The sequence below is a fragment of the Ambystoma mexicanum genome, chromosome 10 (assembly GCF_040938575.1).
Source record: "Ambystoma mexicanum isolate Mex_15411 chromosome 10, UKY_AmexF1_1, whole genome shotgun sequence".
In the NCBI taxonomy this organism is placed as follows: Eukaryota; Metazoa; Chordata; class Amphibia; order Caudata; family Ambystomatidae; genus Ambystoma; species Ambystoma mexicanum.
Genome location: NC_090932.1, coordinates 152,959,914 through 152,976,723, shown reverse-complemented (window position 1 = coordinate 152,976,723; position 16,810 = coordinate 152,959,914). Strand labels below are relative to the sequence as shown.

Here is a 16,810-nt window from a genome sequence, read left to right as displayed (position 1 = left end):
AACAATACTGATAGTTTCAATTGATTCTAGTAGCCCTCCTTGTGCAAAAAAAGTGTTTAAAGCCCCCTAGTGTTCCATGATAATAGGATGGGCGTTTAATTACGAATAGATAGTCATTGTTTGCCTAAGTGTATTAATCCACCATTCCCAACCTTCCTCATTCTTATCCTGTTTTGTTCACTGCTCTTTTAACTCAATTGACTGCCTCGTAGTTGTGATGCACTACTGGGTAGCTTCACCTTGTCCCATTTCACACGTTGTTTTATCGAGGTATTAATCCGATATCTACAATATCTTCAACTTCTATAGTAGTGCATTCATATCCTAGTTTCAGCAGTCCCGTGGCATGCTGGTCAATGTAGTCAGTGATGTCATTAGTTTTTAAATGAATGTGTGATGTCGCTATGTTTACATTTTCCTTAATGTAGTATTGTTTATACACTGTAGGGGAATGACTTTGTGTATCCGGTCCAGAAATCTTCCTCCTGTTCATAAAGCCATCCTGCCCATCGGACTCTGAGAGCCTTACTATGTGTTTCCTTTTGTTTCGCCACAGTAGTCTTGTCATTCTGCTTACTATCTTCTGTCAATATTATTGGGGACGTTTGTGAAAAGGCTTCAGCAGTGTTTGGGACTTCATTATTATCTGGTGATTGAAACAAAGCCTCTAAATCTGTTGGCATCTCTTTTCCATTCACTTGTTATTGGTCTGTTTTTCCTTTGTCTAGGCACATTGCAACTGCCATGTGTTGGTACTGCTCTATCAGCTATCATGTTACATTTGGTGTCTTTCTCAGTTTGTAGTCCACTGTGTTTCATTCTGCTCTCTTCAGGACCCTTTACAGTAAGTCCTTGCCCTGTAGTGCCACTTCCCTTATTGGTTTTATGTCCCTCTACTATTTTTAGCGAGCTCTCAGCTGCACTTTCCAGCGTTCGTTTCTCTTTGCTAGGTTACGCTCTTTGCTAGGTTGCGCAGCTAACTTCTTTCCTACCGAACAGAGCGCGAGGAGCGGCGTAAAGTTATCATCATGCGTGTGTGCATGAATAGTGTTTAATAGGGCCTTAGTTTTCTTACTTTTGGCTTACATAAATGCCTGGCTAATATTTATTTGGGGTGTGTGCTTCTTTAGACTCTTAAGGCTCTTCAGTGGTTGTTTATCACATAAATCTACACACATATTATCCTCTAATATAATATTCGCCTCTTCTTCCACCCCTTACCTGGTTGGAAGCTCTTGTGTGTGCAATTGCGTAACTAATATTAGAGTGTCAGGTGTCTGCTATATGCATTCTTCAAGAGACAGTGAGTGCGTGGGCCATTTATCATCCACCATTTCACTGCGCCTGTCTACCCCTATGAGTTTCTCCTCCCACCATATTAGTTTCTCCATCAATCTGTCATCCTTTGGCACTAGTGCTGTCAGTAAAGACTAATACGACTGCTTTCCTATATATTGCCCTCATTATCTCCCCCCTCCGCACTTACTACAGAGGCTAGTCCTGCAAGGTTAGTTGCACGATTAGTGGCAGTAGTGATTGCACCTAAGCCTGAGCAAAATTCAGCCATTCAGTCACATAGCTGCTTTAGTCTGCATTATACCATCAGCACAAAAATGAATAAATACAATCCAAGGCATCCAAGATATACAATAATACACCAAAATATAAAATGCTGGAAAAAGAAAAAACAGATCATACAATATTAATTTGCTTAATTAAAGTATTCCTGCATAGCTAAGCTCGGTGAATACATTTTGCCACAAAGTGTACATTATTAACCAATACGGTTGATTTATATAACACGAGGGCATCCATAACATGAGTAACACCAGCTTTTTAAGAAGGTCACAATAGATACATTCTCTTCAGGTCCTCATATGCTACACAAAAAACAAGATATGAAGCACACTCGCATATCGTGCACCACACAGAAGACATCATTTTAGAATTGTCCGTTTTCAACCACAGGTACATTTCCCGTCCTAAGGGTACCTGTTCTAAACTCCATAAAGAGAGTGCGTGCATGTGCTGGTGAAATCAGGTCCAGATATTATTCTGCTCCTTGAACTACTTTCATGGATAAAAACTCAGACCCATTTTTAGCCTTAAACAGGAGCTTATAAATGACTCATACCAAAAATGTTTAACAGCAGATTTCCCCTTCTGCTTGGTACTGAATGATACATTCTATCTGCCACATACTACAGGAGCCTAACGCTTCCAACAGCACCCTTACGTGTTTTACCCAAGGAAATGAGAGGCCTCCAGGATGGTTTCCCAAACTAAGAAAGGCCTCACGAAATGTTGCAAGCTCCGGTGTTACTCGTAGCCAAATCCAATAAAACACTGGTTTCCAGCCTATCCGAGAGACTATTGGCTCAAGGCTTCATTCCATCAGCAGGGGGCATTTGGAAACCCTCACAGGAGCCTCAAAAGCATTTTTTTAAACTTGGTTTCCGCGTTCCCCATTTCATACCCCCATAATTCAGCACCGTGAAGAGCTGCAGAGGCCGAGTGCATTTTATAAATGCTGATCGCAGGAGACACTGCAATGGTCTGAGAAAAACATCCTTAGTCCACTACTATTTTTCCCCCAAATAACCTGTGTTTTATCTAGGTGGGCAGACTGTATCCCGGTATCAGGAAATCTGACACTGAGATAATCATAATAACAGACCTGTTCAAGATATGACCTGTCAGCCTTCATGGAGATTGCACAATACCTGGATCTCCTTGGCCTAAAAACCAGAATGTTTGTCTTACACTTGTTTAATGTCAGCCTCAGTTCTGTACATTGATTAACAAAACACTCCAGACAATGTTTAATCCCCATAGGAGATGGAGCTAACAGAATGGCATTGTTGGCAAAAAATAATGCCGGAAACACTTCAGTGCCCAACTTCGGGGATCAAACCTATCAGCTTGGCATCTCCAACAACTCTATGGTTGTCTCATTAATGTACAGGCTGAACAGGAGCGGAGCAAGGACGCAGCCCTGCCGCATGCCCCTGTCCACCCTGAGCTGACTCGTGGTTTCACCTCCAGAACCCCATCTCACCACTGCAGGGTTACTTGAGTATAATTCCCCCATTATTCCTACCAATTCTGCTGTTTACTGTTTGTAGATGACAATATTATTGGTCCAGATAAGTGTGATGTAACGAATGAGAATTATTCTCCTGCAACACCTCTAGACGCGTCTCTCTCAACAGATCCATGTGACTGGTTGCTCGAAGTAGTATCCCCACATTTGTCTCTATCCATGCATGTGTGGTTTACTTCCCAATTGCTGGGTATTATGCAGAAAGTGCACAGTGAGTATTGCCTTATGGTGAGCTCATGGTGAACCAGTGAAAGGTAGGTTGTAGGTCTGTGTTTGTCGGCAGCAATGATGACACAATGATTTCGATAGTTTTAGTGCCAAGACAAGGTACAGATATTTGCAATTCAGCTGCCAACACTGAGCGGTCGTCTTCATCTATAGCGTGCAGATTTTCTCTCATGGCAAAGTAGGTAGTAATCTTTGCACCGTTTTTGCCTGCCATAGAATCGTAGGTGGTTTTGTCGATTTTCTGTGGGCATTATCTGGTAATTCTTCAACTAGGCTTCTTGCTTTTACCGTCCACTGTTTCCAGAGCACATAGTAGTGTACAGTCACTCGGGTCCTGCATGTTATGACTTTCTATGATGTCCGAATTAGGCGCCGGATGCCAGTCCACCGTTACACCTAGCGGCGAGACAGCAAGGCGATTTCACTGGTGTTATGCTTGCGCGTTGCTTCACCCTCCCACCAGTAATTAGAAATGGAGGAATGTGATTCAAAGCGTGAATGAATAGCCCGCAGTCACTGCTCAGCAAACCTGGGCACTGTAGTCTATGACCAACGTTTCTCCGTTTGTGTCCTCCAGTAGTGGGAGTAAGAGCACGTTGTCTCAATCTCCCACAGTAGCTATGTAGCTGGGTATAGGGGAAAGTGGTTCAAAGTGCACAGTAAGAACCCCACAATCACCACTCGGCAGGCTGGGCCCAAAAGACCTGCTTCCAGTATGTCATGGTGCAGACCCCCCAAAAGAAATAGTAGTAGTTATAGTAATATTAGTATTAGTACTATTATGTTGTCTAGCTACTATCCAATATGGATTTGCTGGCCAATATATCTATGTTAAATTATGACAAGCTACTAACTGCCAAAACAGAACAGAGCAGTAGCAGAGTGGTATTAAAGTGATATCAAGGAGGTATGCCGCAATGCTGGTCTTTCACAGAGTAATCATAGCTGTCATGCTAATTAGCAATGCCTTTCTTTCCGCAAACTCCAGAGCACTACTCGGGATCTCAGGACCCCCGCACCAACATATAGGGGCAACATAAGTGCCAAAATGGGTGCCATAAAGGTGCTGTACCCTGCCAAGCCAAACCGCCAAGGAGAGCCGCCTGGAGACGCAGGTCCGTAGCCGCAACGAGCCCACGTGCAATCAGCCGAGTATTCGATGCCTTTCAAGGAAAGTACCTAAAGGTGTGCCACAAAGCACTGGCGCACTTTTTGTTTACACTGATCGTCAAGCCACACTGAGAAACATGTTAACATGCCATCCGCTTCCGACAATCCCAATCCCTCATTCCTCCGAACCCCCACATTTCTGCACATGTGACATGGTTTTTATGCTGACCCCCTCTAGATTAAAAACATTGCTGTCACCCCCCCACCCACCCCATGCCATTTCTGCTTATTTTTTCTAGTAAAAGCAGTCACCATATTCACTATTATGAAGGGCCTCGCGCCCCTCCTGGAATTCCTTCAGGCCACCCTACGGAGGACAGCCTCACAGTTTGAAGACCACTGCTTTTCTGCCAGTGCCGAGAGATTCACCAGATGCCATAGCCAGTATTCTTTTTAACAGAGTTTCTATTGTACCTGACATGGATGGAGGCATTTCTTCAACATCAGCAAGTGGTGATCCAGCAACGGTGACCCTCATTGCCGTAACCACTGTCATAGCAGTAGTCCCTTGTGCTGTGGAGTGGTGAAGAACTCTCACTTTTGGTGATCCAACAGGGATGCTGGCAGCTGATCATTTTGCACGTTTGTCAATAGAAATTGTAATCAATACAGATGCTAGAGTGGATACCACCGTTATTAGTACCCCTGTGATGTATTACTAAATTACCCTGGCCACTGTGGTCCTGAAAGGCTGTCACCAAAATCCTACTGATAGCCGTGTGTTTCCCAATTAATCAATGGTCTGAAGTCATAGACTATTGTCACTCCTCCTTCCCAGAGTCACTTTGTAATCACGCATCACACTTGGATTTTGCTTGGCTTAGACATATAGCTTAAATTGCTTATCAGCTTTGTATTAAATATTTCTGTTTACATTAGATTCTGAGAACATTTTCTCGTTACTTTGAACATCTACAGGGACTTCTTGAACTTGACAAAAACCCTTCTAGCCACCTGCGTTGTTGTGAGCGCTTCGATGGTTTCTGTTTTTAGACAACGGCACTTGAGAAACTTTACTTTTCAGGGACTGTAGACACTTGTGTACTCCAAAGAGCTGCTGCTGAACGTTACCGTATATTTCTTCAAATACCATTTCACCTAATGAGCTTTCACCTAATTTATTTCACCGAAAATGGTAGGGAAGATGGTATATGTGTAATGCATAATAGGTGGGGTGTGGGGTAAGGGTATAAGTTAGGGTAGGGGGGGTGAGGGGTAAAAAGTAGATTTCGTTTTTCGTTGAAATGGATTCGATAAAATCTCCATTAGGTGAAATATTGTCAAAGAAATCACATACATCCGATGCTGAAGACTTCCATTGACTCTTGGGCTTGTGCACTTCATACACATGGTGCTGAAGACTTCCATTGACTCTTGGGCTTGTGCACTTCATACACATGGTGCTGAAGACTTCCATTGACTCTTGGGCTTGTGCACTTCATACACATGGTGCTGAAGACTTCCATTGACTCTTGGGCATGTGCACTTCATACACATGGTGCTGAAGACTTCCATTGACTCTTGGGCTTGTGCACTTCATACACATGGTGCTGAAGACTTCCATTGACTCTTGGGCTTGTGCACTTCATACACATGGTGCTGAAGACTTCCATTGACTCTTGGGCTTGTGCACTTCATACACATGGTGCTGGAGACTTCCATTGACTCTTGGGCTTGTGCACTTCATACACATGATGCTGAAGACTTCCATTGACTCTTGGGCTTGTGCACTTCACACACATGGTGCTGAACACTTCCAATGATTCTTGAGGGAGGGAGAGTGGAGGAGGAGGTGGTGCTTCTGGAGGTGGGGGATAAAGGACAGGCGAACATAAGGCAACCTGTGAGGGCCAAGTGTGGAGGGCAGCCGGTTATTGTATGGAAAACCTGCCATGTGCTAACACATTCATAGGAATGTGGGACCAGGTGATTCTAGGTTATCCAGAAAACCATGTCTTTGTACATTTTCATTTTTTAACCTCATGCATTGTTTCAGAATATAGTTTTTACCTAATTTTAACAATCAGATAAAAAAATTGCTTATAAAAATAAATGCTGGGGACATGCCTTTTTCTGCCTCAAAATCTAAAACCTTCCTAGACCCACAGTTTGAGTAGCTTAGTTGATCTACTGTACCGGACAAAACTGAACTTGATGGCATAATATTTAATTGGAAAAAATTAACTCATGAAGAAACATTAACAGCAATGTTAATGTGACCTTTTAATATTTTTCTCCTCCTGGATAAGTTGAGATAGTTTCCTATAGACTGCAGAAAGTAAAGGATCCCCCACATGTTAAGTAGCATTAAGCAAGGTTAATATATTTAGGTGACACTTGCAGTTGCTTGTGGTTCGAGTTAGGGTTAAAATAAGCCTAAAATTATGATTTGAGTTGGGATAGATATTGGACCATCAGCCGAGGCCCAGAATGGTTTCTAGTGTTCAGGCTTTTTAAACAAAAAGGGCACTAAACTGTGAAAGATGTTCCTAGAAAGAATGAATGTTTGCAGAATGTTCAATATGCAGGAAAGTGCATGTTACTTTTTTTTCAGTCCATCTTTTGTACCCCACAATGAAGCCGCTCACTAATGATCTGTGTCTTATTGTACAAAAGTGGTAGCAGAGGCACGCACAAACGGCTACAAAGTGTCGCCTATTGTTAGTTCAACATACACTCGAAAATGAATAAGAAGTACCAATCGTGAATATAAATGAGCCAGAAATCTGCTGTCTCACAACGAATATTTTGTGTTTTAACATTTGAGCAAAGGGATTCTTAGAGACCACCCTATTAAAGTGAACAGGGAAAATACACTGTCTATCCAATCTCCTTCAAGGTAATGTGACTGAGCAGTAAGGCTTAGACTCGGGTGGGTGTAGGGGCTATCTAAGACTACAGCGAGACTTATACAAGGCACTGTAATAATTTAAGTTAGACAGGAAGTATACAATTACTACATAGGCCTTTGACTACACTGGTAGAATGGATTTCTAAACTCTGGCCTTGTGGACAGATGTTTAGGAGGCCACCCTTGTTGTATAATAGGGTTTTATTATTTGAGCTGAGACCACACAAAGCAAGGCAACGTGGAGAGTGGTCAAGGCTAGCTGAGTGGGGTAAGGGGTCCACAATGAGTCCACACAGTGAAACACCAAGAATTATACTATTTATTATAGGCCCAATAACACACATGAAAAATGACTAGATGCAGGTAAAGTAACGCACAACACTGTCTACTATAAAACTATTTCCGTAGCGACCACAAGGTGCGTATTTGTAGTAGCAACCTCGTAGGTGAGTTAATTGCATGGTCCAACCTCTGCCCACTTTATAAAAAACATTTTTCTGTGTTTTAAACATTGTGCCACGCCCTCATGTGTTATCGTTGCAGGGCCTTTAAACCCTTTCTCAAGCCCCATCAGACTTTTTGTTTCCAACCCCTTGCCAGCCCGCCCCCACTGCTCCTGATTGGACTGCAGCCCAGGAATTGGGTTTGCAGCAGAGGTCTAACTCCATAGCGATTGCGAGGTGCGCATTTGTACCAGCAACCTCGTAGATTAATTAATTGTTTGGTCCGACCTTGCCCACTTTAAAAAAAAAAAGCATTTATCTCTGATTGAAATTGTGCCACCCTCTTGCACGTTATTGTTGCAAGGCCTTTAAACCAAGTTTCAAGTCGCATCGAATTTCCTGTTTCGACCATCCCCCCAGAACACGCACCGCCCCTGACTGGCTTGCAACCCAGGAATTGGGTTTGCAGCAGGGGTCTAACTCCGTAGCAATCGCGAGGCGTGCATTTGTAGCAGCAACCTTGTGGATGGGTTAATTGCGTGGTCCGACTTCTGCCCACGTTAAAAAAAAATATATTTCTCTAATTTAAATTGGGCAGCGCTCTCGCACGTTATCATTGCAGGGCCTTTAAAACCTGTTTCAAGTCCCATCAAATTTCCTGTTTCCACCCCACTCTACCTCCCCTGATTAGCTGAGGCACCCATTTTAGGATTGTCCTCCAGGGCATACCCCTGCCCATGCAGCCACCATTGGCTAAGGGCCCCAAGGCAAAAGGGAGCTTACATAGAAGCAGCTCCAGTCCGTGTTTGCCGGTGTTTGCCTGGGAAGCCTGCCACCATCAACCAGCAGAAACTGACAAGGCAAGAGTGGTCTGGGTGGGGATTACTGTATTCTGGAAAGCCCTATCGTCCCTCTCAGCTTCATTACATAGCTTACCAGGGTTTGCTAGATAGTGAGTAATAGTCCTACCACTGCTGCACTCAAACCATTAAGTACCATTTCATTAACTCTTGGGTCCCCATCTTAAGCCCTCTTCTCAAATCAAGGTGTTACTGCATTCACTGTTGTGTCCCCATTCAAGGTGTTTCTCCCTCTACCCCCTATCCAGGCATCCCAAATCTAGGTGTTACTGCATTCACTGTTGTGCCCCCATATTATGCGTTTTTCCCTCTATCCACTCATCCCAAATCTAGGTGTTACTGCATTCACTGTTGTGCCTACATTTTAGGCATTTCCCCCTCTATCCAGGTATCTTAAATCTAGGTGATTCTACATTTGCTGGTGTGCCGCCATTTGGATGTGCTAAGGAAACTGTAAATAATCCAAAATGCTGTGGCCCTCCTGCTCATTAGCCTCCCTCTCAGAGAACACATCAGCCCTACACTAAGAGTCCTCCATTGGCTCCATTTGGTAGATGCACTACCTTTAAAGCCATGTGCATCACTCGCTGTGCCATCCACAACACCAGCCCGGAATTCCTGCAAGACAAAATCACTCACTACCTCCCCTCAAAGACACTCAGATCTGGCACAGCATCTCTCCCAGATTTCCCACATTACAACTGCACCAGACTACGCGGATCCTCCTTCTCAGGTCAAGCCCGGATCATCTGGGACTCTCTGCTCCTGCACATCTGCAACATTGACAGTCACTTGGCATTCAGAAAAGCCCTCAACACCTGGCTCTTTCCTTCCTCCTCTTGAAACCTTCTAACACTCTAGACTTTTGATACGCGCACAGAAACACTGGCCCAAACCCAATAACACACTTATCCACCCAAACTCCACAGATGCCTGCAGCATTCGCAGCAGCACACCATGATAAATTCGCCTCACTCCTCACCCACAGACGATCGTACATCACTCACACGTCCCTCCAGACCCCTACTCCCCTGCTCAGACTTACAATCTAGGAAGACCACAACTGGCGAGACCAGCCAATCGCATTGCACCTAGTAAAACGACATTGAAGACGAACACCATCCGAGTTTAATGTATGTATACCTTGCACCACATCTGTAGAGACAGGCTGCAGGCACACACATCCTTGCACTTTAGAATGGAGCTATGGCTATGCAATTCCAGCCTAGCAGCTCGCATAGCCATCCACACTGAAACCCCTTACATACCTCAACACCTCTGCCATTAGTATATAGCGACAACCTACGATAAATGTCGGTCTAGCTGGGCACACATTGAATTTCCGGCACTAGCACTCTATCCTAAACCACCAACAGCACCCGCCCATGTGCCTGATCTCCGGGCTGCTTACTGGAGCTTAGCCAGCCACATAACTCCTAACCTGGCAAAATGCACACAGGCATCTTATAAATCAACTATCAGAATCTTCCACACATGGACTACGGTCCCTGAGGACGTTCCAACCAAAAAGCGCATTGAGGCCATGCAAATGGGGAGAGGATGCTATATAAATGACAAATACAATACAACTTAGACAATATTGCACTTCTGTTTGGGTAACACGTTCAATAACTGTTGAACTCAAACAATTGTGCACTTTCTCATGAGGCTGGTGTCTCAACATGCATCTTTCACTTTCACCTTTAGTTTCCTGACTTGGCCTAGTCTCTTCCCCTTGTTATAGTGATTCAAGTTTCTCTAAGTGGGAACATGAACTACAGGTCCCAACATGCATCAGACTTTTTCACTGAGTCTATCACGGGGCCTGAACTTTTCTAGCATTATGATTGAAGTCTCTTTCTGAGGGACCATGGACTACAGATCCCAACCGACATTTGTCTTTCCCACTTTCAATGATTATATGAATTGGGCTGTCGCCCGTGCATTCCCATTGTTATACTGTTTTCAGTCTGTCTCAGCAGGCAATGGACTACAAGTCCCAACATACATCAATCTCCTTCCTTCTTTCCCCATTGTTCTACTCATGACCCTTCTGGGCACAGATCCCGCTCTCAATGTTTTCCCATTTGTTTGTTTCTGTGTGTTCTCCCTGGTGTGCATGGGACTCCTCATTCCTCTCCCAACCTGGCACAAGAATTGCTGCAGCTACTCGTCAGTCTTTTCCTCCTCTTGACCCTTCGTCCTCTGTATCTCACCGTTCTTAAAAAGCTCTGGCCCCATGAACGCAATCACGTGTGGCGCAACAGAGACAACAGACTGAGAATGCCAATAGCGTGTCTCGGGGGATGCTGATCCACCACAATACTTTGACTTAAGGAGCAGATGATTGCCTACAGCCTAGTGCTTTGCTCTATGCTCCTTGTCTGCAAATGTGGTATTTCGGGCTTCCCAAGATATGGTCCTGATGGATTTGCCAATAAACGGGAATGTGCTAGTTGGGAGTGAGGAAGTCTAGGAGTCCAACACATGCCGTTGAGACAGAGAGCTTGACCTGGAAGCCAGAGATTGTGGGGTTTCCAGACAGGATTTGCAACGGCTAGCGGGGCAGGATGTGGGTCGCATTGCAGAGGGAGGGAAGGCGTGGGCCTGTGACTGCAACACACAGCTCTGGTGTTCAGAGCGGGTTTACCTGCCAGGGGTGGACTGGGAACCAAAAGAGGCCCTGGAAATAATTTTCAAAATGGCCACATATTACACATTTTCAGCAAGCGCAACCCTTTTCCTGTGAGAAAGTAGGAAATTAAAATAGGTTACCACACACAAGAGGCCCAGGGTGCAGAGGCCTACCGGAAATCTCCAGAGTTCCCTATAGGCCACTCCACCCCTGTTAACTGCAAGCCAATATAAGAAAGCTGCTTAGGGCGTCACCAGCAGGTGAACACCAAGGGGGCTAGTTTGGCACTAAAAACAGCAAATCCGCACAATGGAAAAGGAGGTGGGAGAGTACCAAACTAAAAGTTCACCTGAGAGCACATAAATCTTCGCACCAGCCCTCATTATGATTGTGCAACTGTTAAATACATCTTGTGCTGCGTTTCTTAAATGAGTGTCATCTGCATAACCATTCTGGCATTTGTTTTCTGCATTCAAGTGTTCACTGTAATTTCTAAAGTGGTTTGTTTGTCTAGTCCTTTAGGGAGGAACTGGAGTCTCTCATCCAGGAGCAAATGAAGAAAGGGAACAACTCGTCCAACATCTGGGCTCTCAAACAAATAGCGGATTTGATGGCAACTGCGGCTCCCTCGATCTTTCATGCGTCTCCTGTCGGTATGTAGATTACGCTTTTTTATTTCGGCTTGTAATTGGTGCATGTACTTCAGCCGGTTAAAGAATCTTTTTCGGTTGTAGACAGTCAGTCAGGTTTTTCGCCTATAAAGTTGTTTATCCCCCAAACATTTTTTTTGGCTTGTCTTCATCAATAGCTATACATTGTGAACACATATACAATAAAAAGACCAAAGAATTTTGTAGATCGGAAGGTGCAATACGTGATAAATGATCAAACTAATAAAAACAATGACAGTATTTGATATAATGAAGAGGCCTAATCTTAACAAAGACAATGTGTCTCTATGGAAGGGTGTCTCTTAAATGGATGTTGAAAACTAAAGGAGGGAATACATCCAAGGGCTGATTAACAAAGAGAGTGATTGGTAATAACTCTGACTTGCTCTTGACTTGCTCCAATAGAAAGAATACTCTATTTACAAAGATGTTTCTAGGAGTAACTCTGGCTTACTCCTGACTTACTCTTGGAAAAAGAAGAGCAAGTGAGAGTTACTAATAGTAACATCATTGCCAATTGAACAATCTTTCTCTAGGAACTACTCAGAGTTGCTGGTAAACTTTTTGTTCATCGGTGCAAACGGTTAAAAATTCAGTTTCACCAACAATGTTAATTTAGTACATTCCAGCCTTCCAGACAGATTACAGTGTGAGCATGTAAACTTATAACACATGTAGAACCTGTTGGGTATTTTGTGGATATTTGGGGCTTTGCGGTATTTTCTTACCGCCAAAATACCTTTAGCAATAATCACTCTCTGTATTCATATTGGGTCACACATAACAATAATACATTGCATTATTTCAGAATTCAGACCTATTTAGATAATGTGCGCGATAATTTGTGTGGTTGGTTGGTATAGTGGTTGGTTTATTTGTGGCCCCAATATCCAACATCCCTTGTTTTTTATCTAGATTGTTCTTGATCACTAGAGAGACCTCAGGCCTAAATTTTAGGGATACCACATTTTCAGTGTTAGTGTTGTGTGCCACCATGGGCTATTGTGGTATTTTTGTGGTAATTTCCACTACCTTATATACGGTATGGAACTATGTCCAGAGAGTCTCTCTTCCCGTTGGCTCATGTACCTCCAACAAGCTATGCTATAAACAGTCACTCACAACTGTCCATACTGAATATAATCATGCACACATCTGTTTTAAAATGACAATTGCACTGTTTAAAAATCTACCCACGTTTAAACCTTTTCCCATGCAAAATGAAAGAGAGAAATAATACACACTAGCTATCTGTTTTCAGATATTTTTGTATTATAGAAATTTCCTTTAAAGGAGAGTTCCGGGACTTTTTTTTTATTGTCCCTACGGTTCGGCCATGTGTTTTTAAGCATAACTCGGTCGATCGTAGAAAACTTTCCTATGGACCTTACCCGACTTTTCGTCCATTAACGCACTCGAAATCAGCCGCCATTTTCTGATAATCCTATCACTTGCCACATCGCCCTGGCTCACCTGCTTTTGCGGCACTAAATCAAATCCCCCGCCCCTGAAACAGACTTTATCAAAACATTCATATTCCCCGCCTCTATCCGTGACGTGACTGTGCTGCGTAGGCAAACGCGCCCAGGCGTCTTCTACGCGACTCCACACAGAACCCGGAAATCAACACAGATCAGCTCACACAACACAGCGCGCCACAATTCGCAATATGAAACTGTACTTTTAAATCAAACCGCAAGATTGTAAATTTGGTAAAGTACATTTATTTGACATCAAATGTTTAGAGAATATTCAGCGATTTTCTTTTTTATTTGCTCACGTTCCAAAAAGTTCGTTTTGAGGCACGCGAGGTTCCTTTGCTGTACACAGGGTCTTAGATCATCTCACAATACAGCGCCACAATTCGGAATATGAAACTGTGGTTTAAAAGCAAACTGCAAGATTGTACATTTGGCAAAGTACATTTATTGGACATCAAATGTTTAGAGAATATTCAGCGATTTTCATTTTTATTTGCTCTCGATCCAAAATAGTTCGTCTTGAGGCAAGCAATGTTCGTGTGCAGTAAACAGGGTGTTGGTTTACGATAAAATAAGCTCTTCGGTCGCACTGATAATCGCATGGCTGTTCCAACAACGAGGCACTAGGCCACCACAACGGTCTGTATGTTGCATCTAGCCGTTAGTACCGCGTAAGGGCATACTTGTACTTGGCGATCGTCCCATAAAATGGTCAGGGTGGTAACGTTGTTCACGCGGAGAAGCAACTGGCGGTTATAAAAGCCATCCGCCGGTGTCTGGTACTCGTGACACAGTCAATAATGGGTGAAGTACCTGTTTGAAAAACATAAACAATGAAATTAGTCTCACCATCAGATCTTTATTAAAATTATTCATTTTATATATTCGGTCGGGAAATTATTTCATAACTAGGACAGTGCAACTGGGTTTTAAACGTCAAGGGGGGGCTGTAGGATACTGAGACAGTCCCTCAGTGCAGGGGTTGACAGGGAGTGCAGGTGGAGAGTGGGAGGGCCCAGGACCGAGATCGCAGACAGTGGACCAGTTGTAGCAGGCGAGAGGGAGAGAGAAAGCAGAAGCAAAGGTTTTGAGGTGCTTCCGTAAAAGTAGACGGTTCTCCCCAAGATAGTGCGCGGTACAAAACAATATGCCACATAGAACGAACAAGTACAACTTAACCCGTCTTTAAAGCTACTGTATAGTAATTAAATTGCGGTATAAACTCATCTAAAGAGTTACTTACATTATATTTGCATTTTCCATTGTGTCTGTGCGTAGGGCAGCCCCGAAATACCACTCCTTCTATGCCGACGTTATTTCTTCTAATGAACGAACATGAAATGGCTTTCGTTTCTGAAATTATATTCATTATCGTTTCTTACGTGGTCCCGGCCTGTCAAGGTCAAAATACAATAGAACCTTATACTGAGTCGTGGGCCATTCTGGCACCCGAGAAAAAATCAAAGCAGCTGACCTTCACTTTGAACGAGCACACATTCCTAGTTAGATACATTCAGTGTAAGGCATTCTCACAGGACTTGAAATTTACACTCCATCTTTGCATTTTGTCTGCGTGCTTTGCAGCCCCACAGAACCATAAATACGGAGACATTCTATATTTTTTGAAAAATGATTTATATTACTGTTTGGTTTAATTTAATGCGCAAATGAACAAGGTTGGATAGATACACATATTCAATGGGCCTGCGACATGAGGAGACTCGAGAGAACAGACAATCAAATTACAATCATTTAAACCGTGATGTGTATTTCTCAATGAGTTCTTCTTTAGGTGGACATGGAACAGAGGCAATGTTGGGTGGCAATGCAGTTGTCCCCTGCACAGGTTCGTTCACAACTCCATTTATGTGCCTATCTAGGACGTCAACAATAAGTTTCTCAATAAACTCATATTGCATATCCTCAAACACTGGTTTGATCACCCATTGTTTACTTCTTTTAGTGAAGGCCTTATTGTAGCGAAGCGTCCCTAAAGTTCCGGTCGTCCTACTTTGTTGACGGCCAACATTATGGTTATGTGCCAAGACCGCTAAAAGAGTCCGATTTATCATGCCCTCCATGCCAAAATGCAATCGTTTTGGCCTGTACTTGAGGCACATATTGTGGAACACCTCCAAATCTCCTGTGTGGCAGAATTCCGTGAGTCCCCTCAAAGCTTTTGTTATAGTTTTATCAAATACAATCTTTTCAATGGCTTTGTGAGTGGGTGATGAAGGAATCAACCACTTCTTCTTCCGTGCCTCCTCTGTGGACAAATGGCCATGTTCACAATTGTGGAAATGTTGGTTCGTGTTCCATCGGTGAACGTTCGTACAGTGTGGCATTACTGACCGCCATTTTTCCAGTAGAATTTCCAACGACCCTCCACATGTTTTTGAGCTCCACCAAAGATGGTTGCTGATTGACTTGGACCACTGTGAAATACCTTGCAATTCTTTTTTTTTACCTGCAGCCGACAATTTTTTATTGATTGATTTTGCAAGATGCCAAACGTCAAATTGGTGATTTATATTTTTGTACTGTTCTCTCATTGTCTTGGCAATTGAAACGTGTCTGTCCGTGGCTATCAGGTCGATCACCATTCCCCGCGATTGTAGTTCTTGCAATGATGCTACAAAGCCAACTTTCTCCATGGCCACTGAGGATGTACTTTGTGACACCTGCACGACCACCGAACTCACAATTTTCTTACTTTCCATGTCCTGAAAGTGGTAGGTGCAGTACTTGGCTGAAAATCCTGGGCTGTCGCACTGTCCATCACCGGCTAGCCTGAACCGTTTGCCCGCGAATGTACTATCAATAGACATTTTTTCCATTCTCCAAGCTTCGCTAATGGCTGGAAATAGATAATCGGTTTGGTATTTGTAGAACTGAGTTTTCGCAATGAAATGGATTCCCACAAACTGAAAGAAAGACTCTAACTTTTTAAAACTTGAACCAGTAAAAAGTGCAGCCGCTGCACAAAGTAGATTGCCTGCTGGCAGTTGCCCCAGCATGGGTTGTGCAGACCATGAGAAAGGATGATATTTTGTACACGTGGCATGTATTTTAAGGTTAGTGCCTCGAATTGCACGAGTCACATTAATCAATGGCTCCCCACATACTTCCCCACCTACCAAATGCCCACATTTAATCCGAATAATAATATCAATCAAACTACTATCGAATACAATGAATTTGGCCTCTTTCCTTATACTGTCACTCTGCATCCCAGCTGGTTCGGCCTGTAACGTTGAGGACATGTCACTCACATGAAAGGTAGAATCTCTGATATCGTCTTCCGCTATGTTCAGTGATATTGATGGTGTTTCATTGTCGTCTACTTCATTCTCTTCCATTGCAACATC

General features: G+C 43.4%; 1 protein-coding gene across 5 annotated transcripts in view; it reads left to right on the top strand.

Moving 5' to 3' along the window:
• The window catches only part of ADD2 (adducin 2), a 573,955-nt gene that overhangs the window by 152,305 nt on the left and 404,840 nt on the right, over positions 1-16,810 (top strand). For 4 of the 5 annotated variants that reach the window (XM_069617650.1, XM_069617649.1, XM_069617648.1 and 1 more), the window contains one exon: positions 11,805-11,943. In XM_069617650.1, the coding sequence (XP_069473751.1) occupies positions 11,805-11,943 (139 nt within the window). The remainder of the gene's footprint in view (positions 1-11,804; positions 11,944-16,810) is intronic. The other variant, XM_069617651.1, reaches the window with a different exon arrangement.